Source organism: Elephantulus edwardii, unplaced genomic scaffold (genome assembly GCF_000299155.1).
Source record: "Elephantulus edwardii isolate Elephantulus edwardi_28Jun2011 unplaced genomic scaffold, EleEdw1.0 scaffold00328, whole genome shotgun sequence".
Lineage (NCBI taxonomy): Eukaryota > Metazoa > Chordata > Mammalia > Macroscelidea > Macroscelididae > Elephantulus > Elephantulus edwardii.
Genome location: NW_006400078.1, coordinates 429099 through 451904, shown reverse-complemented (window position 1 = coordinate 451904; position 22806 = coordinate 429099). Strand labels below are relative to the sequence as shown.

Genomic DNA, 22806 nt, shown 5'->3' with positions numbered 1-22806 from the left:
CAACTTGTACACCAGGGCTATACGACCTAGAGGAATGTCTGAACAAAAACAATGAAAGACTGCTTTTCGGCTTGAAGCCGCTGCTGCCTTCAACCCAAGGCCAAGTGTGGCTTCCCTGGCTCCTGGAGGCAGAGTCGCCTTTCTCCAGAGACCGCCACAACACAACACAACTCCCACATACACAGCACCATCCTCTCTGGCCAAAGGATCACAGCCCCAGGTATGGAGACAGGACACATCCCTCGTGTACGCCCTTCCCAATTCTGAACCATCCAGTGTCTCCCTGCTCTGTTCTGATGACTGCCTCTTGGTCCAAGTATAGGTTTCACATTAGCACGATTAAATGTTCTGGGATTCCCACTCTTCTCAGAGTCAGCCACAGTTTGTTATGGTCCACACAGTCAAACGCCTTTGCATAGTCAATGAGACACAGATAGACATTCCTCTGGCATTCCCTACTTTCAGCTTAGATCCATCTAACATCAACAATCAGAGCCAAAGAAGAGGAAATAGAAGATTTCTACCAACTTTTACAGTCATATATCGATCGAACATGCAATCAAGATGCATTGATAATTATGGGTGACTGGAATGCAAAAGTTAGGAACAGAGAAGAAGATTCAGTAGTTGGAAAACATGGACTCAGTGACAGAAATGGAGCTGGAGAGAGAATGATTGAATTTTGCACAATCAGTGACTTATTCATTGTAAATACATTTTTAAGAGACATAAACACAGGTTATATACATGGATTTCACCTAGCCAAGTAGACACACATATTTTTGGAACACAAGTCAATCCAAGACCCCATCCACCTATCTCTTTGTCCATCCATCTATCTGCCACTTTGCCTCCCATCCACTCATCCGTACACATACACACACATCTGTTCTGCTCATCCATCTACTCACTCTGGCATTTGGGCATGTAAACATCATTCATTCAGCTCTGTGCTAATCTGTCAATTCAAGCCCACTGCAGTCAAGTCCGTTCTGACTCCCAGCGAGCCTCCATTAGGTTTCTGAGGCTGCACCTTTAAGAAAGGAGACTGCGAGACTGCCTGTCTTTCTCCTTTGGAGAGAGTGGAAGGTTCAAAACTCCCTCTCACTGGCAGCCCGGCCTGTCATACGCGATGCCGTCAGAGCGTCACACGTCCATGCTGGATGTGGGAAAGCAAACTTAAGTGACCAGAACTCAGTCCAAGAGGAGAGATAGGTTTTGTGTTCAACCAACTGGCAAATGCCCTTGTAGGCACACATGGACCTGAGCGTGTCCAGTGGTGAGAAGGAAGTCTGCCCAGTAGGGAAGCCTAGAGAGCTGCCTCTGAGGAGGGGGCGGCAGTAAGTACACAGAGTGGCCATCTGAGCAGAGGCCCCAGTGTGGGCAGATAGAAAAGATCCTGAGGGATCTGCAAGGGCTGAGCCACCTCCAGACCCCATCACTGAGAGCTGCCAAGGTTGGGAAGGTCCCCAGCACTCCTCCTTCCACCACGGCCGTGCTGCCCAGGACTCTGCTCAGCCAGGCTATAGCACTGACTGACCCGGAAGAGCCAGTGTCGGCACCGCCTGTCTCCTGCCCACCTCTTCTGTGCCCACAGGTGAGTGTGGGTGAAGTGGGGTGGCTGAAGGCTGTGCCGTGTTGGTGATGGACTTCAGGCAAGAGCTCCAGGAAGCTGCTTTTCTTGGTGAGGTGATGATTACCAGGACCCAGAAAATGGCCTTGAATCTTAGCAGCAGCAGCTATCAGTGTGGGAACAGTATAAATTCCTGGATGACTGGAGAGGACAGTCACCGAGGTGGGGGGGCAGGGAGACATGAGGCACCAAGGTCAGCTGATAAGGGACAGATGGGACACTAGGAGGAAGCAGCTGCACCCCTTTTTGAAGAATTTGACCCTTTGATCCTTGAAATCACAGCCAAGATGCCTCAACAAGAAATGAGTGACAGCTGAATGGGCCTCTCTTCTGTGACGGTGACTGTGTCTGAGTGTGTGACACCCGAGAACTTAGCACAGGCTGTTGAGAGTCAGGTTGCGTCTACACCACTGGAGGCAGCAGACACAAATCGATCCACTTTCTTCCCCATCTCAGCAGGGTCGGTGATGGCGGGGCTAAATCAAATCTAGCCATCACTTTGGGCCCCACCTGCGCCAGCTGGAGATGTGCGCTGTCCCTTTCCGCTGCCCGCCTTACAACGACCCCGTCTTCTTGCTTCACTCCTGAGTTACAGACTCACGATTAGCAGATTACTTCCTCCAAGGGGGGGCTTATGCAAGGTTTGGGGGGGGGGTCGTGGCTCTCCACACCTTCTCAGTTCCCTTTGCCCTTTGGAGTGGAACCAGCTGCCTTTGCTCCTTTAGGAAGAGGGTGCGGCCCCTACCCTCTCCAGCCCCACCCTGAATTTAGCTTATCTGGGGACATCACCTACATGATTCTCTCCTATGTGACCTCAGCATGACCTGGAACCTCCTGATGGGGAGGACAGGGCCTTGGGAGCACGTGGGGCTCTGGGCAGAGTAGGGGGTGTTGGAGAAGTGAGCTCAGTTGGGAGTGGTCACTTCCTTTTCCCCACAGCCCCCATGATGTCCAGAGAGACGTACTGGGTCCCTCAGCAGACAGGGACGGGATGGGGAGGTTGGGAGTGAGCGGGGGTGTCCTTCAGCAGACACGTCCAGAGATACGCTAAGGCCTCTCAGCATCGCGGTTTATTGCTGGGGTTTGGAGAACAGCTGCGGCAGTGACTTCCCCAGGAGGTACCCCGTCTCCTCGTTCGGCGCCACCCAGGGCAGCAAGCGGCCTCCAGGGTTGAAGTTGTGGTTGTGCAGCAGGAAGAAGAGCGCCTCCTGGGGACAGGACAGTGGCTCAGCCAGTGCTGCTGACTGCCTGGCCCCCCCACCGCCCAGTGTGCTGCCCTAGCACTTGCAACACCGCCTTCTCCTGGAGGGCCCGTGCATCCTCCTGACTCTGCCGGGCTTCCTGGGTTTTCTCCAGGTTCAGGATGGTAGACAGGAAGTCAGGCTGCAACAAAGCATGCTGGGGTCAGAGGCCGGGAGCAGACAGAGAACAGGGATCTGCCCAGGTGGACACCCAAGGCCGTCTGGAGCCCAGCGAGGCTGGGAGGTGGGCCAAGGCCACAATGGTCCAGGTCTGAGGGTCTCACCAGGTTCTGCAGCTTCTCCCCCAGGGCCAGGTTGTCCAGTCTGGCTATGCTCAGCGACTCCCAAACCCTAGGGTTGTAAGAGAGATTGCTAATTCCTACACCTTGTTCAAGCCCTGCTACCCCCCCCTCCCCCAATACATCTGCAGGTGCAGGTGCATAACCTGTCACAGAAACTGGGGCCGTGGTCTACTAAGAGCCCAGGCTCTTTATCCAGGCGAAGTTACAGATGAAGAGGGAATTCTAACAGGGGGTTCGAGACATACTAAAAGCACCTTTTCTTCATCAAGAGAAGGGCAGGCATCTGGGCCAGAAACCCTGAGGTCATTCCCTGGAAGAGGTTGGTCACCAGTGGGATTCCAGCTTGGTGGGAGCATGGACCTGGAACTAGCCTGGCCCAAGCATTGTGGGTCAGGTGGGTAGTGCCCAGGGCTTTGGACACTTGAGGGCAGCCCTGAGAAAGTGGCCTTGCCCCATCCCAGGACATCTGGCATTGTTATTGAGGGGCAAGTGACCAAAGGAAGGTCTGGCCCAAACTACAGAGCCTGGTCTCTGAGGACAGCACCTGCCAAATGCTTGGACAGTGAGAGGTGGGGTCCACTATGAGCACCAATGAAACTAGTATTATAATACAGGTTCGTAGCTCACTGACGCCAAGCTCTGTGACTCGCCCACACACGAGGAGGATGCTGGCACTCAGAGGCGAGGGCCTGCTGTGAACTCCTGTCCAGTACGGAGGTCACCCAGGGAAGAAATGCATGAGGAGGCGAGGGAAGGAGAGGGGTGGGCGGAGGAGGGGAAGGCAGGCTGTGGACCCTGAGCCCCTGACCTTGCTGTGGGCGTCCTGTCACCTTCCTGTTCCCACACAGCCTCACTCACCTCATGCAGACTTGCCGCAAATGTGCGAGCTCTATCGCGGTCCGCTGTGGGCCCCAGTCTTCCTTGTCTAGGAATGGGCACTCTGGAATGTTCCAGTCCCTGTGATGGTGGCCAGGCAGTGAGGGGTAGACTGGAGGATGAGAGACTGGGGTGGGGGGTGAGGTGTTCAGTCCTGTCAGGGCTGCCACTTTGCACAGCCCAGGGCTCAGGGCTGAAGGTCGCAGGCTAATCAGCCATATCTCACACTCATGCGATCTCACAGGCTTGCTTTTTGGGGAAGTAGCCCCCGTCTTCATCCATCTATCCATCCATCCATCCATCCATTGACCTGTCTCTCTCTCACACACACACTTACTCTGCAACTCTGTTGGGCTCTTGGGGTTCAACACCCTTTTGGGGCTTGGCAGCCTCACGGGACTCTGACTGCAGGAGTTCAGTGGGCCTCCAGGGCTCGGGTGTGTTCAGGAGTGTGAACAGGAAACTGACGGGGGGCTCTGGCTGCAGCTCTGGCTTTGGCTCCAAAGGTGGAGGCTTTGGAAGAGAAGGGACAGTGATGGCTGAAGGGCACTCAGCGGGTCCAAGGCCTGCCCATGCCCTGTGTCCCTGCCCACATCGCTGATTGTCAGGGACCCACTCCACACTCTCCCACTCCCTAGCCATGGAGTAAAGCTGGGGTGACAGTGACAGTTGCCCAGGCAGTCCCCAGCCTGGGAACTGCCCTCTGCTCTCCATCCCAGTGAGCCCAGACTCCTTGCAGATGGAAGCTGCAGTTGGCGGGTGGTGTGGGGAGAGGTGGCCAAAATCCCCTTAGGCCCAGCCACCCCGCCTCTGCCTGGGCTTTCAGGGTCCTGTTGCGCCCGGTCACCTCTGCATTCTGCTCCCTGAAGACAGGAGAGCTTGGCAGCTTCTGCTGCTCCTCAGTCGACTGCACGGAGGTCAACTCCAACAAAGGCGCGGTTAAAGTCCTCTGCCTGCCCCTGAGGGCCTAAGAGGACAAAGCATGGGGTAAGCCTAGTACCCTTCAGCCTTAGGGGGTTCCCTGAGGCAGTTTCCAGCCCAAGAGCAATGAGCCAGAGTTCTGGTCACCCACCAGAGTTAGCCAACAAAATACAAGATTCCTAGCCAAAGGTACATCAACTATGCAAGGAATAATTTTCTGGTATGAGTAGGTCCCACAGAACACTGGAAACCCAGACCACACCCACTGCCCTTGAGGTGATCTAAGCCATGCTTACAGGACAGAGCAGCTCTGCCCTGCAGGGTTTCCAGGTGCCAATCTCCACCCACAAGGCCGTAGGATCTCTGTGCTGCTCCCAGGTGAGGCAGCCCCAGATACAAGGCTATTACCATGTCAGTGGGGGTGGGTGGTCAGCCCCACAAACACCGAGATCTGACTATGTATAAGATCCTGCCCTGAACGTTGGGAAGAAACAAAAATCAGTCTCCATTAAGATGACATTGGACTGAGCGTGAAAGCCCTGAGCCCCAATCCTTTGCTGCTGGATCTGGTCAGACTTAGGGTGACCCCCTCCATTGGGTTCAGAAGCTGAGTCTTTATGGGAGAAGGCTGCCCATTTTTCTCCCTTGGAGCAGCTGGTGGATTCAAACTGCTAACCTTGGATACAGTGTGCAAGGCTACATGTCTGAGCTTCACCACCAGTGCTCCCTCATACTACTACCTGTGGCGCTTGTGTGCTGTCGAGTCAGAAACCACTCACAGCTGACCCTCCAGCGGGTTTTCAGGGACAGTACATTACAGGGGAGACGACGGCTCAATCTTTTTCCAGTGAAGCAACTGGTGGATTTGAACTGCATGCTTTGGGCCGGCAGTGGAACTCCTTACCACCAAGCCAGCTACCAGTTGTTATTGTTGTTATGTGCCATCAGGTGGGAACTAACTCTTCAGGGGGCTTTCAGAGGCTGCCCGCCTTTCTCCCATGGAGCAGCTGGTGGAGGAAAACCACCAGACCACCAGAGTCCCTATTACTTAGTGGAACATATTTTCATTCTCCTCTGTCAGGTTCCCACACTACACAGGTCCTACTGTTGTTTTATAGATAAGGAAACAGGGATAGAGAGGCTTCAATGTTCATAGGGTCTCTATGAGTCATACTCGACTAGAAGGCAATCAACAGCAGCTGTTTAGTTTTATAGCTAAGGAAACAGGGATAGAGAAGGTCAGTAACTTGCCTGGGGGTCACACCACCAGTTACGGGCAGTGCCAGGATTCAAACCCTGCAGGTCTTGGGCTCTGTGCCCTTTTCCACTTCTGGGTCACTATACAGGGGCAGGTGGGAAGAAAAGCTGGGCAGAGGTGACACGGAGCCACACCTACCTGCTCAGGATGCCCCTGGTAAGACAAGGGCAGGGCAGAGCACTTGAGGTAGAAAGCAGGCTCCTTTACTTCCAGCGGGTGTGGGCTCGGGTGCAGCTTGGTGCCTGTGGTGGCTCTGTGGGCTCTTGCCTTGGAATCTTGGGTCCAAGCCTTGTCCTGGATTTTCTGCTGGCCCTGCTGAGGGAGTTAAGGTTCTTGGTTTGGACAGTTAGTTGCCAGGGAGCCCACTTCAACTCACTGAGACCCCCCCCCCATGTTCAAGGAGAATTGCTGTAAGGGATCTATTGACTATCGTCCAAAGGGGAGCCGATCACCAGGCCTTTCTTCTGCAGTACCTGTCGATGGTGGGCTCAAATTACCACCTTAGGCCAGCAGTCAAGCATACTGTTTGCGTCACCAAAGGTCCTTGATCTGAGCAGAAAAGTTTATGGGAAGAACTAGGGATCCACAGACTGAAGTTAGAACCTGATTCAAGAGGGCAGGGGGCAGTTGCCAGTGGCCAGAACCACATTAGGTCCACCATGAAATTAGGTTACAGCAGTTGGCTGTCTCCACGCTGGGTGATGGAAGCTTGTGGCACCACAGCTCCTGGACACATGGTGTCATCTCTGTGACCTTTGCCCTCCCATGGACACCTGGTTGGTAGGGCTGACTGGTCTGAGTCCTGGCTGCTGGGGGCAGCAAAAGTGTCGGCCTCTTCCTCTGGAGGAAGGCGGAGTCCTGCTGATTCGCATGGTAAGGAGCTATGACAAAGGACGTTTGATGCCCATCTTTTATGCTATCACGTGGATGCCAGTCACCGGAGTTTTTTTCCATAAGGAATGACAGTCCACATTTCAACTGAAGCAGCTCAATTCTGGCCTCATGTCAGGCTGGCGGGAAGATCCACTCTGCGATCACAAGAGTAGGGAGAAGTTGGAGTCAATGCCGCAGGCCTTAGAGCTGACGAAGGAGCGGGAGAGGCAGAGCTGCTCGCAGCAGGGTGATGACCACGAAGGGGAAGCTGTACAGTCAAGGGCCTGGGAGCTCAGGTGGTGAGCTGTCAGTCACAAGCAGAAAAGGCTGCTCGAGATCAGGTCTGAAGCTCGGGCGAGACTGACATGTTCACACCAGGAAGCAGCTCAAGGAGTTGACTGTCCAAGAGAAGTGGGCTGGAAGGGGGCTCCGGGGATGATCTAGGAGCTCGGCTGTCCAAGGCGAATTCCATCAAGGATCTGGCAGTAACATTCCCTAAGTATGACTGAGGATGGTGGCCACAATCCAGGCTGGACAGGCGGTCACTGGTCACCTCCATGTAAGCAGCCTGAGGGATGCTCACAATCAAAGGAAACAGAACACCTTTAGGACATTCTTCGAAGTTTGACCCTGGAAGGAGGAAGCTATGGCAGTAGCTGGAATAGCTGCAGGCTAAGATGGTTTTGACAATAAACACAGGACTGTTTAGAACCTGTGGGCAAAAGAGCAAGCAAAGGCTGGCCTTGAAGAGGGGGTGGCTTTGCTTTCTGGGTAGTAGATCCTAATGGGCTTGGTAATGCTGGAAAGACCAGACAGCCTGTGTTTTAAAGACCAGGAGGCAAGATGTGCAGATAGTTCAGAGGAAGTTGGCTTGTACTGCCCGCCTCAAGTTGCATGTGTGTTCCTGGACCTCAGATTCAGACCCACCCAATTTTCAAGAATCAGGCAGTGTCACAGACAAGGGACGAGAGGAAGGCCAGCATGAGAGAAACTGAGCAGAACTGACTGCCCAGAGGCAGGTGGTTCCCCGGGCCTGACAGCCTCATCCCTGCCCTCGGCCCAGTAAGAACCACAATCTACAAACAGGCAGAATGTTTTCAATCAGGTTTTTTATTTTAAGCAATCCCAACTTTTCCTCCAGCCCCACATTCTTAGTTCCTCAGAGACAGATTGTGCAGTGAGGACGGGATTCCACCCCATCAGTGGACGCTGCACCTCAGCAGGACGAGTGTGTGGCCCAAGAGCTCCACCCACTGGAGTGAGAACAAAGGGCCCTTGTGGTGGGGATGTCTGTGGGGGGCCCGAGTTCAGCGCCTGACAGAGCATAATGTGCTGGACCCATGACCTGAGACTCCCAGGCCCCACTAGGCCTGTGCTGATGAATTTGTGCACCTCAATTATGCACCCATCTCCCCAGTGTTCCACTGCTCCCACCCTCTCCACTTCTAATTCCAACAACTTGTAAACCCCAAAGTTAGGAAGGCCTGGGCTTCGACGCAGTGGCCGGTGACAGGGCAGCCACGCTGCTGACCAGTTTTGAGAGAAGGGGAGGGAGATGCTCTCAGCACCTTCCCCAGCAGCGTTCTCATCCCACACATTGTCAGGAAGCTAAAAGGAAAACTCCTAGTAAGTTCCACCCCTTTCTAATTAAGTGCAGTGCAGTAAATGTTGATAAGCCCTCCCGTCCTTCCAGGACGGCTCAAGCTTCAAGAACCGAGCAGATGCAGTGTTTGCTAAGAAAAGCGTGTACCTGACAACAGGAGGCACACCTGTCTCAGGCCTGACTAGTGGGGCAGTGGGGTGGGAACACCCAGTCCCGACTCTTCTAGTTGTCCAGGTGAGACCCAGTGAGCTGCAGGTTCCGTGGCCACCATGAGGAAAGGCGACACCACATTTGCATCTACAAGCCATATTAACAGCAGAAAACAGAACTAGATAAACGCAGCTCCCAGTAATCAAGCTTGTGGCCTGAGAACGCAACATGGCTTCCTCTCCTCTAAAACACAGGTTGTGCACACACGGGGCCGGTTTCCTCCTCAAAGTTCAAACTGTCCCCTGACCCAAGGTTCTCTCCTGAGCCATTTGTAGCATCTAAGAGGAATCTCGTGGAAATAGACTCTTTACAGAGCTAAACTATGGCTGGGGACTGAACCCCCAACAGAAGGCTCTGCAGAGAGAACAGGGAGAGCCCATCTGCCCCTCAGAGCTCAGAACAAATGTTCATTTAGGTAGAGGTGCCCTCACCTCCAGCCCCAGCCTGTAAGTCAGATCCTCAGAGGCAGAGGCCAGTGCCCCATTTCCTGATTCATGAGTCCGAGCCCTCAGTGATGGGCTCTAAGCATCTCCCCCAGGAAGTTATGTAGGGGGGGGGGAGCCTGGCCAGGTGTCCCCCCCAAATCATCTCATTCAACCAGGAGATCAAACTGCTCAGCAGCTTCAAATTCAGCATTCATGGCCGCAGCCCACTCATCCAGCTCGGATTTCTGGAGGAAGAGAAATGGGGGGCAGGTAAGTGGGGCAGGGACCCATTGGCTCGGAGCTTTCCACCCATGCCCTGCGTGTGAGGCCAGCCCACACGTCTTCTGATTCCAGCAGCTGAGGGAAGCCCCCGACACTCACTCACCAAGATCTCTGGTAGTTTCTTCTTCTTCCGTTTCTCTTTCACGGCCGGAGGGGAGATCCCAGGGAGAGTGGTGTCTGGGGCCCAGGCCTTCATGGGGTAGCTGGTGACCTCCGATGGCTTCGAACACACCACAGGGGAGACGGTGGCCAAACTGTCTTCTGCCAGAAGTCTCTCAAAGCCAAAGCAGGTGCGACGGCCAGGCGTGGAGGTGGAGGCGAAGCCCTCCAGCCGGCTGTAGGACCGCCTGACCTTCTTGGACATCTCCAAGTCTCTGTCATCCAGGTTTTCCCTCTGGGGGCTGGCTTCCAAATGTTGGGAAACCAGCACATGGGTTGGGGCTGGAGTCACGGGCACGCTACTCGTCTTGAAGAGGTTCTCCCGGGCCGGCTCCTTGTCAGGAGGAGGGTTGTTCTCTTTCTCTAAGAAAAAAGCGATCTGCACCAGGAGGGAAGAGAAGCCTCCCTGTTACTCGGCCACACACCACCTCCAGGAAGCATGGACCCACAGGATACACACTTTTAAAGGGGACAGGAGCAGAAGGCCTGGCAGTCAATCAGGACTCGAGACAAACATGGGGAAGTAAAATAGAAAGTGCCTGCTTCTTAGGCGTCCACTCTTATGACCCAAGACTTGTTACCACCAGCTGGTTACAGGCCAGCCCTGTCTGGAGAATGACAGGAATCCAGCCACCTCTTTCTAACACAAACCCAAGCCTGATTCAAAGTGACACGCCCCACACCCCCCAAATGGGTTTCCAAGATGTGAATCTTCACGGGAGGGGCGGATTTGAAGATCTGAACCACCGACACATTATGCACTCACTATACCACCAGGGCAGGTCTTCCAACCCAGTCTAACAACCCTGAGCTGCTCTTACTGTCTCTTCCACTCTCCTCTCTGGTCCATGTGCCACAGAGTCAAGAATGATTTCCTTGCAAAACATCCCTCTAGCCTCAAATTCATGTTTTCATTATTTGCTGCATGCCAGGCAGCATGGCCAGGAATAAAAGCAGATAAATCCTTCGTCCCCAGGGAGCTTCCATTCTAGCAAGAGAAAACAGCCTACAAATAAGACAAACCACACAGCAGCTTAGAAAGCATTGCGTGCGGCAGAGAAACAGAACAGATGGGGGAGCCCAGGGGGTGGAGGGAATGCTAAGTGGGGGTCAGCACAAGCTTCACTGAGAAGGTGCCATTTGAGCTAGAACTTGAAGTGAAGGGGTCCTTGTGGCATAGTAGGTAAATAATAGGCTGTAAGATTGGAAGTTCAAGTCCACCAGCCTCTCTGTTAGAGAAAGACGAGCATCTGTCTCCTGGTTAAGATGCGTGGTCTTGGAAATGTGATGGGAGGTCTCCACGAGAGTGGACAGCAGTGGGTTTTTGGGAGGTGAGGGAGAGTCATGGTTTCCTAGGGGAAAAGTGTTCTAAGCAAAGGGAACAGAAAGTACAAAGCCCTGAGGCAAAGGAGCAGTGAGGGTGAAAGAACAGCCTGTCCGGTGCCCAAGTAACCGAGTGAGACACGAGAGAGGCCACAGCAAGGCTATGAGCAGGAGGGGCCCAACCTGATGCGCACACTGAGGGTCACCTGTTGCTCCTTTCCTCGGGGAGGCCTTCGCTATCACTGACCTGGGTCGGCTCCCCTCATCTCTGCTAGGGCCTTTCCGGCACAACGTCCACCTTTATTTTCTGTCTAGTAATCACCAACACACTCAGTACCAAGAGGGGCAGGGACGTATTCAGGTAACACCCCACGTCAACAATGCACATCAGCGTTAGCAGCGGCCAGTGTCAGGGAGGGGTGGGCAGGACAAGTCCTTGCAGGAAATAGACTGATCATCAATCCAGACATTTCCCAGTCACAAGCTGTGGGGTGTGGGGCTGCCCCTCTCGCCCCCTGGGTCCTGGGATGAGCAGAGACAGAATGGAAGTCATTCCTGACTCTTATCTCTTCTACAGCCGAGCTGTCAAGCAAGTCACAAGGCTCTGTCTGCCCAGTAGTGTGTGATTCCGCCCAGCCAGCCGGAAGGAGTGGTTGCTGTGGGCACAGAGATAATCCCGAAAACATCAACCAACATACGACAGACACACCAACAACATCCACACAGAAATGCTGTCACAGGGACAGCCTCTGGGAAGAAGTATCCGGGAAGTCACCACAGTTCCTCCTAAAGAACCACTATGCCACCTTTTACTTGAAAATGATACAGGAGATCTGTCACCATCAAGGTGCATTTTGTTGCTTCAAGTAGCCCTGGAACACTGAAAACATGAATAAATGTGGGCAGGGCTCCAAGGGCCACAATTGCTCAGTTCCCACAGCCTCGGGGGTGGGATGGGATCAGTCATGCATATTCAGTGACCAAGCACTGACAGGATCAGCACAAACAACAGCCGGTCCCTGGGGACAACAGAAGCATGACAAGCAGGACCTCTCCCAAGCTGCTACAGAAGCACTGCTTTGCTGGTATCCCTCTGCTTGAAATAAAGGGACAAGTACAGCACTGGTCTCCGTACTAGATAATGATGAGAACAATGAGCCTCTGACTCAACTAGCTTAGAGTAACTAACTCTGAAAAAGGGTGGAAAAGCAGAGGCTGTCGTCAGTCCCAGGTGGAAATTCCTGCTGATTTCTGCCATGCAGTTACTTCACTTCAGGGTTCCTGTCCAGTCCTCCTACCTGGGCTCAGTCCTTACCGCAGCCTTTCTCAAAGCCATGCACCACATTTCCCATGAGGTTTTCTAAAACATTTACATTTAACCCAGTTACTACCTTACTTAAGACCCTCCAAGTACTGGCGATGCAACCTCTGGGGAGACTAAGCTCCTGAGCATGGCTTTTAGGGCTCAGGAGGACCTGTTTGGCCTTAGCTCCCGACTGGCTTGCTGTGGACACCCCAAACAAGCTGATTCCCCCGCCCCCCTGTCTTGAGGTAGTAGTAAATACAGCTTCCTGTGCTCGCTTCGGCAGCACATATACTAAAATTGGAACGATACAGAGAAGATTAGCATGGCCCCTGTGCAAGGATGACACACAAATTCGTGAAGCGTTCCGTATTTTAAAAAATTAAAAAAAAAAAAAAAATACAGCTTCCTTGGCCTAGGACACCAAATTTTCTTTAAAGACTTCATTTAGGTATTTTTTTCTGTCACAAAACATTCCAAATCACCCAGTCTGGGTTATGCGATCTCATAGTAATACTTTTTTAATTCTTCTGCAAGCCGTTATTATCACTTGTTAGTTTGTCTTTCTCCTTATTTAACTATAAGCTCCATGAGGTTCTCAAAGGTAGTATGTGTTTCTCATTCCCTGGATTTCCAGAAAGGACGACTTAACTTTCAAACAAGGAACCTGAGGTGGTGGCCAGGAACAGTAGAGAGAGAAGGTATTTCTTAGAATCAACCACACAAGATGCCTCAAAAAGGCAGCATCTCCCCAGGGATAAAGCTCAGAGGGCAGGCAAAGGTAGCAAAGAATGAACGGAAACAGGACATACAGGGAGAGCGCAGAAGAGCCCTCGTACACCGCAGGGCTGGTGATCAGTGTCCCTGAACAAAATGTGCATTTACTGTTGAATGGGAAACCAACTGATTCTGTAAAACTTTCACTAAAATGACTGTTGTTGGTGGTGGTGTGTACATCGAGTCAGAACTGACCCTCTGGCAGCTTTTCAGAGGCAGTTAATTCCACCGGAGGAGACTGCCCCCATCCAGCAGCTGGTGGATTTGAACCATGCCCTTCGGGCTTATAGTGCAACTTCTTACCACTAGGCCACCAGAGCTCTCAAATGACAATAAAAAGGTGATTGGTTTTTGTTTTTTGTTTTTTTTTTTTTATGTGTGTGCCGTCAAACCGGATCTGACTGGTACAGGAGGCGACTGTTCCTCCTTTTGCAAAGCATCTGGTAGATTTAAACCGTGTACCTCTAAGGCGCATTGCCATGGGAAAGTCTGCTGTTAGGGACCTCTCCAAAGTACTGAAGAGCAATGGTGTCTCTCTGGAGACTAAGGTACGTCTGATACAGGCCATGGTCTTCGCAATCACCTGTTATGCATCAGAGAGTTGGACAATGACCAAAGAGAATAGAAGGAGAATTGATGCCTTTGAGCTGTAGCGCTGGAGAAGAGTATTGAGAATACCATGGACTGCTAGGAAAACAAACAGATTTGTCTTGCAAAGGGTTAAACCGGGTGGCTCCTTGGAGGCAAGGATTCTGAGGCTCCGTTTAACATACTTTGAACATGTTGTGAGGAGAGACCGGTCCTTGAAGGACATCATGCTTGGGCGGGTGGAGGGACAGCGCAGGAGGGGAAGGCCCTCTATGAGGTGGATTGATTCAGTGACTGGGGTAATTGGGATGGGAGTGTCAGAGACAGTGCAATTGGCACAGGACAGAGCAGAGTTTAGGGCTGTTGTACATAGGGTCGCTATGAGTCACAAGCGACTGGACGGGCACATAACAACAACCACCACCACCTCTGGGATTGCAGTGCAGCTTCTTGCCACTAGGCCACCAGAGCTCGCCAATAAAAAGGTTGTTTTTTTTTTTTAATTTTATTTGTGTGTGTGTGTGTGTGTGTGTGTGTGTGCGCGCGCGCCATCAAATCAAATCTGACTGGTACAGGAGACTATCCCTCCTTCTCCAGCAGAGCATCTGGTGGATTTGAACCATCGCCTCAGGGATTGCAATGCAGTTTCTTGCCACTAGGCCACCAGAGCTCCCGTTTTTTAAGACATAAATAAGAAGGAGGCAGTCTTGGAGATGACTCGTTGTCTCCCAGATCTGTGTAATAGAGTGCTTACGGATACTGAAAAGAAATAAATAAAAAATGACGGTATATGCACAAAAAATGAAATTTAAAAAATAAAATAGGAACGACTTCCAAATGACTTACAACAGATACAATTAAAAGCTAAAACAAGACAGTTTAGAAATAAAGAATAGTAAAAAAAAAAGAAAGAATAGTTAGGGATTGGCGTGGATTTTCAAAGCTGCCTGGGATGGAGCTGGGAGCTAACTGGACCTCCACCTACAAGGTCCACAGGGAGTAACTGAGACCCACAAGGCATGCAAACGTCCGAGGCGTTCAGAAGACAAACTGCTCCAAAATACTGCGCCACAGCTCCAGCTCCAGTCTGACCCGCCTCCGCCCTAAACCCAAGACGAAGGGCGACCCCACAGACTCACCCTCGGGCTCCTGCGAGGCGTGCTGACCGCGGCGATCTGCGGAGACCGCATCAGTAAGTCACAGCGCCAGCCCCCAGTTCTGGCCCCCCCAGCCCACAAACCCCCGCAGCGCTCACCTCTACTGCACGAGCCACAATCTTCTTCAGGACGATGGGCTTTCTGGCCGGGGTCGCATGGGGTGCCTGGGCAGGAAGAAAGGTGGGCGTTGAATCCCACAGGGGTCCAGGGACCTCGGTGCAGGTGAAGACCCGAGAACAGGAGGACTCACCTTCCGCGAGGTTTCAGGTACAACGCTGGGAGGGCTGGAGCCTGATAACCGCTGGGACCTCCGCAGAGGCTTGGCAGAGGGGGACGCAGCCTCTGGGGGACAGAAAAAGAAAAAGCCAAGAGGTAAGGGAAGCCCGCAGTCACTGTTTGGGGAACAGGTTCCGAAGAGAGCGAAAGAAGGCAAAGAAGGTTCTCAATCAGGCCCCTTACGCTCCCGACCAGCCGGATCGTCCGTGGGTCCCGCCGGAAGGGGGGGCCTTCTCGCCCGGGCTCGCGGCGCCCCAGCAGCCCAGCCTCTGTCTGCTGCCGCCCTCCGCTCACCGGGACGCCGGGCGGCCCCTGCGGACCGCGTCTCCCTCTCAGACATGGTCGGCTTGGGGCTCGATCTTCTCCGCCAGCGCCAGCACAGACGCGCGCCCAGCAAGATCGTTCTCGCTACGGGAAAAGGTTCGAATTACCCGCCCGACTCACAGGAAGCGGAAGTGACTCGATCAGAGAGAGCAGCCCGGCTCTAGCCCGCCCCCCAGCGGACGTCTAGCGTCCGCCGGGAGGCGTGCGGAGACGCGATGGCGTCATCAGCGCGCGCCGCACCCGGAAGAGACGTGGCAGCGAAGGGGCTAATCCGAGCGGCTGGAGCTAAAGGGTGCGGAGCTGGAGCTCTGCTGAGCACAGTGTCCGCCCTTCCGCGCTTCGAGCCACCGCAAGCGCCCGTCGGGACGGTGCCGCGACCGATTAACACGGTCCGGAGGGGGCAGGGCGGTCTGGAGAGTTGGTGAGGGCGGGGCTAAGAGGGGGTGGGGCTGCGGAGGGGTCTGGGGAAGAGGGACCGGTGGTCCAGAAGAGACTCTGAAGGCGGGTCATCGCTCAGACTAGGAGGACAGGGGTCCTGGAGAAATGTAGGGTCTCCCGAAGTGGGGTTTAAACAAGGGGTGTGGCCCGGGATAGAGAGGATTGGTGAGCAAGTATTTGAGGTTGAGAACGAATTTGAGAAGTGTCTAGAGGCATCGGGATTGGAAAGGAACAAATCGCTGGGAACTCAATGACAGTCCTCAGTGGTTGGCCCCCTGCCAACTCAGGCCCTTTCCCCAGGGTCGACCATGGGACTTTGCAAGTGCCCCAAGAGGAAGGTGACCAACCTATTTTGCTTCGAACATCGGGTCAACGTCTGCGAGCACTGCATGGTAGCCAACCACACTAAGGTGGGACCTTCAGGAGAGCGGCTAAACGGGACGTTTGTGGGGACAGGCTGTGTGGGCTTCCTCCCAGTGAGTAACTGAGGGACCTCACACTAGAATGGAAGATCCACGAGAATAAGGCCTTGGTTTTCCTTGTTCACTGCTCGATTCCCAGCACCTAAGACGCAATCTGGCCCAAAGTGTGCTTTCAGGAAATGTTTGTTGATTGAGCAAACGAATGGATGCCTCTCCTCTGTGATGAGAGAAGAACAGTGGGGCCTGGGGGAGATGGCCTGTGGAGACCTGTTCCAGCTTTGGCATCTCTCTCCCACTCCAGTGCATCATCCAGTCTTACCTGCAATGGCTCCAAGACAGCAACTATAACCCCAATTGCAGCCTGTGCAACATGCCCCTGACTGCCCGGGAGACCACCCGCCTCATCTGCTTCGGTGAGGTCTGGGCACTTTGCGGGGTAGCAAGGACAGCTTCGGGCCCCAACTTGCTCACTGGTTTCCAGGTCTTCCCTGAGAAACAGGACAGTGAGACTCCCCAGCCTGGGGGGCAGGAACCCTAGATTTAGTCTTCCTCATGGGAATTCAGGCAAGTCATTTCCCCTTTCTAGGCCCCATTGTCTTTCTCTAAACATTAAAGCCTCTAGTTCTGCCAGGCGTAGAGAGTTGAGGTAGACCAGACCAGCCAAGGGTGTGGTTGTAATCTGTCACTAGCCAGACAAGCACGGAGCTGTCACAATCAGGGTCTGTTATTGGTTCCAAGAGTGAAAGAGAGAGAGAGACTGAGCTTTCCATGTACAAGTCAGATCCTAAAAGATAGCAGTAGACACCTGGATCATGACCTTAACCTAGCTTTAGTATAAGAACCTTCCCTGCAGTTTAAGGATCTGGCTGTTACAGAGGAAGCACTTCCATCCAGGGAATGTGAGTGGATGTGAACTTGGGCAATAATAGAGCATACATTTCATTTCACCTAAGCGTCAAGGTGTTCATTAGCAGTTGTGTAGTGAACTGGTAAGCTTGCAGATTCGTGAATGTGACAGATGTGTTATGGGGCTGCAGGAGATTACATAGTTGAGTGTTACCAGGTGTGAGTCCATGAGCTAGTCCTTGTAAGCACTGAGGGGGCCAGGGCAGAAGGCACTTGTGTTTGAGTTTGTGAGCATGGGGATGTGTGTGTGTCTATGAGTCTTTCCTGGTCTCTTCTTGGTCAGCTGTTATCCCAGGGAACAGTGAGCGCTGTACAGAAAGGACTCACCACATGATTCATTGGCATTTCTCCCTACCCACCACCTCCCATGGGGAGATTACTGGTATTTGCCTCAGTCAGATGGTCACCAAGGAGTCTGAGGGCACCCTGGTGAAGTTAAAACTGGGGTGAGGCTAGAAAGGAGAGGTTTGGGGCATATGTCAGCATGAGCAAGTATTCCTGCATGGGGGTGCTAGGCAGGGTCATTAAGTGTCTTTTCCCTCATGCCCTTTTCCCTCTAACTGGCCTCAAGATCTCTTCCACTGGGCCTGCCTAAACGAGCGTGCCGCCCAGCTACCCCAAAACACAGCGCCTGCTGGCTACCAGTGCCCCAACTGCAATGGCCCCATCATTCCCCCGGCCAACATCGCTGGCCCCGTGGCCTCGGCGTTGAGGGAGAAGCTGACCACAGTCAACTGGGCACGGGCAGGACTGGGCCTTCCTCTGGTAAGGGTCCCCCTGTCTGACTGTCCCTCCGTTCTAGACCCCACTTGTGTCAGATGAGTGAGTGGGGCATCTTAGGATGGATTGATGACACAGGTCCTTCCTCCAGATCGACGAGGTGGAGAGCCCAGAGCCTGAGCCCCTCAACACCTCTGACTTCTCTGACTGGTCCAGCTTCAATAGTAAGTGGTGACTTTTTTTTATGCTTCTGAGGCCCTTGTTTCCTGGCTCTGATGGCAGCCCTTTTCCTGCCCCCAGCCAGTGGAACCCCTGGACAAGAGGAGACAGCCAGCGCCTCTGCTGTCACACCCTTGCACAGCCTGGCCCCTCAGCCCCCAGCCTCCTCAGACCGGCCTGAGCAGCACACGGTGATCCACATGGGTGGGCCCGAGCCCTTGACACACGGTGAGCCAGGGACCCGTCTGGGCTGGGAGAGGACAGTGGGGTGAAAGTGGAGGCAGCTCAGGGACCCAGAGCACCCTCCGGTGGCCCTGCTCGACTCGAGCACAAGCAGTACATTCTGCCATTTTGGGTGCTCTGTCCGGCCGAGAAAGTTGCCTCCCCTAGATCCTCTTTACTTGGCCTTGTCCCCTGGGTCTGCTGATGCTGGTGCCTTCATCCCTGCAGCCTCAGCGCCAAGGAAGGTGTATGACACGAGGGAAGACGATCGGGGACCGGGCCTCCTTGGTGACTGTGACGATGACAAGTACCGCCGCCGGCCTGCCTTGGGCTGGCTGGCCCAGCTGCTGAGGTCTGTAGAGCCGGGTGGGGCAGGAAGCCAGGATGGGGGGTGAGAGAAGCTGAGAGCCACAGGCCCCAAGTGGGACTGGGGCCTTGGGGGTAATATCTGAGTCTGATGTTTGGGTCTGTGCAGAGGCCTGGCTTGGCAGGGAGAGTCTTGAGTTGATCCCCGCTGGGGCCCCTTCTATTTGTTTCCCCTGCCTGTGACATTTGAGGTCTGGGCTCACTCTCTTGTGGAGCCCCTGTCCACTCTGACGACATTTCAGGTGTCTGAGCCAGTCAGCTGTACCCAGGCGGCTCACCTGTTTTGACCCTCATGGTAACCCACGTAGCGGGCACATATAAGCGTGAGCATTCCCCTGGCACAGATGAGGAAACTGAGGCTCAGGGCTAGTGGCGTTGGGGCCGGAAGATGAATGTTGTGGCCTGGGGCCTGACTGGACTTTCCCTCATCTTTCAGGAGCCGGGCCGGGCCTCGGAAGCGACCTCTGACCATGCTGCAGCGGGCAGGGCTGCTGCTGTTGCTTGGACTGCTGGGCTTCCTGGCCCTCCTGGCCCTCATGTCTCGCCTGGGCCGGGCCGCAGCCGACAGCGACCCCAACTTGGACCCACTTATGAACCCTCACATCCGTGTGGGGCCCTCCTGAGCTCTCAGCTGTGGCTGGGCCAGCCAAGGACCTGGGGGCCAGAGGCAGGGAGGCCTGGGGTCCTTCTTCCCAACCCTGTCCCTAAAGTCTGAGACACTACGAGCCCAGGCCTGAAGTTGAGTCCCCCAAATGGCTACAGGTAGGACCTGGGGTCCCCACAGCCCAAGCACTTGTCCTGACCTACTTCCCCTGGGCCTCTAGCCTCCTACCCCACCCACAAAGGAACTTATAGGTGGAAATAAACAACAGACTTTATTAAAACAGTTGGGCCGCCTTTTCCTTCCCCTCCCAGCCCACCCCCAGTTTCTAGGCCTCAGTGGTACTCTTTCCGGTACTGGATGGCCAGAAAGTCCAGGGAAAGGCGGTTGAAGAACATGACTCCGTTTAGCACTGGGCAGAAGGGAGAGAGCTCCCATCGGACTTAGACCCCTGGATCCTTTCCCTGCCCACCCCTCCCTGCCCTTCCCTTGTCCCCCACCTCTTAGAGTGCCAGAGGGCCCTCTGCCCCCAACTCACCCAGGATGGTCAGGGCAAAGAAGCGAAGATACCGGTCCCCTGTCATCTCAGCCTGCAGTGACCCCATGGCAGCCCAGCAGATGCTGATCACCTGGGAGAACTGGAGGCCCGTCCAGTGGGAGAGTGGCTCCCCGCTACAACAGTGGAGTTTCCATCAGGGTCCCCCAGCCAGCCCTCGAGCCCCCAGCCCTACTATCAGAATGATCGTGTAGCGGAAGCTCATGAGGTCGTAGCGGTGGGTGAAGTAGAAGTTGCCCACGTCGTTGATAAAGACGCTCAGGTGTACGAAGAAGAGCAGCAGCGCCGCCATGGTGAGGATGAGGCCTTGGGGGAAGAAGAGGATGGCGAGGCGGTCCCGCCACCACATCCTGACCGCGCGCAGACTCCGGCCCTGCCCAGGACAGCAGTGAGCCCCTTCTGTTCTAGAGTGGACTGTCAGAAGAGCAGCAAAGTTCTAGAACCAGCAAGGAAATAAAGGGGACTCCAGGACGCAGGCTGGTGTCTGCCAGCACAGGGCTGGGGGACCACGGAAGCACTCGTTAGGTGGGGAAGGGACAGCATCCCTTGGACCACCTTTCACACTTTGCACTCCCTGAGCCTCCTGGGTTTTCTCCACAGCCCCACACAGAAGGTGGTGTGTCACCTGCAGATGAAAGGATAGGGCTCAGAACAGCCAAGGGATAGATCCCAGTCCCCAAACAAGGACCCAAGTGTACATTCCCCCAAGTGTGGAATGGCCCTGGACTGAACCTCAAGTCCAGGTGTTTCTCCAGCCCCTGGTAGGGCACCTAGGGAAGGAGGGATCATGGTGTACTTTAGTACCAGTTCTCAGGAGCTTCCTCAGATGTGACCCAGCGAGCTTGTCACCATCTGCCCGATGTCCCTTTGCAATCCCATGCTGATCTGAGTTTTCCTCACAGGATCATGTCTCCAGCTGTCCTGTCCATCCTGCCGGCAGCACGGTGGTGGAGGAGGGGAGGCAGGGCTGGTGGGTGCCTCCTGCCTTGTGTTCACATGACGCACACAGGGTCTCAGCTCTGCTTTCACAGCCCGTGAATAGGAGTCAGTGTTCCAACAGATCGGATTCTATGTGAGGCTCCGGAATAAACGGGGTCAAGAAGGCAAAAAGGTTCTCTATGTGAGAGATGAAAACTCCAGGTTTTGGAAAAGCAGCCTAAGATGATGTGGCGGAACCTTGAGCTCTCAAGAATTGAAATAGAAGGGAGGCGGACAGGATATAATGTTGAACTCAGACACCCTGTTGTCTCCTGCCTGACTACCAGCTCTGCAAACTACTTCCCAGGTCAGCCAAGCTTTCCACACACTAAACTAGAGCTCCAGGTCCTGCACTCACTATCTGTACCTGCTGCCCAGTCAGTCAGCAATCAATCTCAGGTGATCATCTAACCACATTAAAGAAGGTGATGCCATCAGTGTCCAAACACAGTCCCACTCCTGGAAAGTGTTGCCGGTTGGTCATCATTTGAATGCAAGTGGTCTTTGGTACAGTGTTGTTGTTGATTGCCATCAAGTTGAGCACAACTCATACTCTATGAACAAAAGATCTAATGACTTTCCATAACTATCGTCATTTCTCCAAGTTCATAGAGTTTCCAGAAGCATGTGGTTTAGGTAGTGGATGCCACTCCTGCTTCCAAACCTGTTTTCCAACTGGGAGCTCCACCAAACACTGTCCACATTGGGAAACCATTCTGGTATTTGAACCCCAATAGTACAAGGTTCAGCATCACAGCAACCCAGGTTACTTAATACTTCATTGACCAAGAGTGATGTACAAAGTGGAATTGTGTTTCTCCTGATGTAACAGCACTGGTTCATTTAACAGTGGATAAGTGTCAGCAAGTTGAATATAACTGAATAGGTTTTGCACCAAAGACCTGAACTCTGTTCTATAGCTAACATTTCTGTACATTTGTGGAGTTTTCAGAGGCATCTAGTTGAGGAGGTGGATGCTGCTCCTGCTTCCCAGCATAAATCAATCTGGAAGCTCATTCAAACATTGGACATAATGGGTAACCATTATGGTATCTGACAAGACTATGAAACAGTGTGCAGCATCACAGCAACACCAAGTTGTTCAGTTCAACAAATAAAAGATTGCTGTATCATGTAAGGAATATTCATTCAAAACAGCCCTTGGGGCCTGCGGGGTTATAAAGCCCAACCTTTGAGCAGACTTCCACCCTAGGCAAAGGCTCGAGGACACCCACTCTTGGGGGGCGGGGGGAAAGAGCTGTAATACACATCGGACATAATCCTGAAAACTTCCCTTACGTGCCCATCAGGACTGCCATCGAATGCAGCAAATAGCCAAATTCCCAGAATGGAGACTCCAGGCCCAGGCCAGCAGTCCCATCCCCTTCCCCTGCGGGGATGATACAATAAGGTTCCTAAATAGCTTAATGCTGTTTAAAGATACTCCAAGTGAATAATGAATGTGGTTTTAACAAGATTTGGATAGTATTCAGATACACAGTGCAAGGAAACAGAGCATGGTTCTAAGTTAGGAAAGAAGTGTGTCAAGGATGTGTCGTGTCTTCATACTTTTTCAATCTGTATGCAAAACAGATCATTCAAGAGGTTGGACTTAATGAATATGGCATCAGGATTTAAGAAAGACTCATTAATAGTTTGCATTATGCATATGACATAACCTTGTTCACTTAAACTGAATAGGACTTGAAGCATTTGCTGCAAACAGTCAAAGATTACTGTCTTTAATATGGATTGAAACTCAACATCAAGAAAACAAAACCTAAAGCCAGGAGAAAATAAAATAGATAAATGGCCCTTCTAAGAATCAATTCTCTCTGTTGTTGTTG

The 22806-nt window shown here is 53.3% G+C and overlaps 3 protein-coding genes across 3 annotated transcripts; 1 reads left to right on the top strand and 2 right to left on the bottom strand.

Annotated features, from left to right (window-relative positions):
• Positions 1–9506: 9506 nt before the first annotated feature.
• On the bottom strand, positions 9507–15547 carry LOC102848249 (sororin-like). Its single transcript, XM_006901457.1, has 6 exons — positions 15502–15547; positions 15182–15273; positions 15030–15095; positions 14914–14949; positions 9728–10162; positions 9507–9587 (listed from the first exon to the last, which is right to left on the bottom strand). Exons 1-6 carry the CDS (start codon positions 15545–15547, stop codon positions 9507–9509), a joined length of 756 nt encoding a protein of 251 aa, XP_006901519.1.
• Positions 15548–16277: 730 nt separating this feature from the next.
• ZFPL1 (zinc finger protein-like 1) lies at positions 16278–19447 on the top strand. The gene is made up of 7 exons (XM_006901456.1): positions 16278–16379; positions 16693–16804; positions 17869–18062; positions 18169–18241; positions 18318–18464; positions 18693–18810; positions 19261–19447. The coding sequence occupies exons 1-7, from the start codon at positions 16278–16280 to the stop codon at positions 19445–19447; spliced, it is 933 nt and encodes a 310-aa protein (XP_006901518.1).
• A 313-nt stretch (positions 19448–19760) lies between these two features.
• TMEM262 (transmembrane protein 262) lies at positions 19761–20330 on the bottom strand. The gene is made up of 3 exons (XM_006901455.1): positions 20157–20330; positions 19964–20063; positions 19761–19837 (listed from the first exon to the last, which is right to left on the bottom strand). The coding sequence occupies exons 1-3, from the start codon at positions 20328–20330 to the stop codon at positions 19761–19763; spliced, it is 351 nt and encodes a 116-aa protein (XP_006901517.1).
• Positions 20331–22806: the final 2476 nt, after the last annotated feature.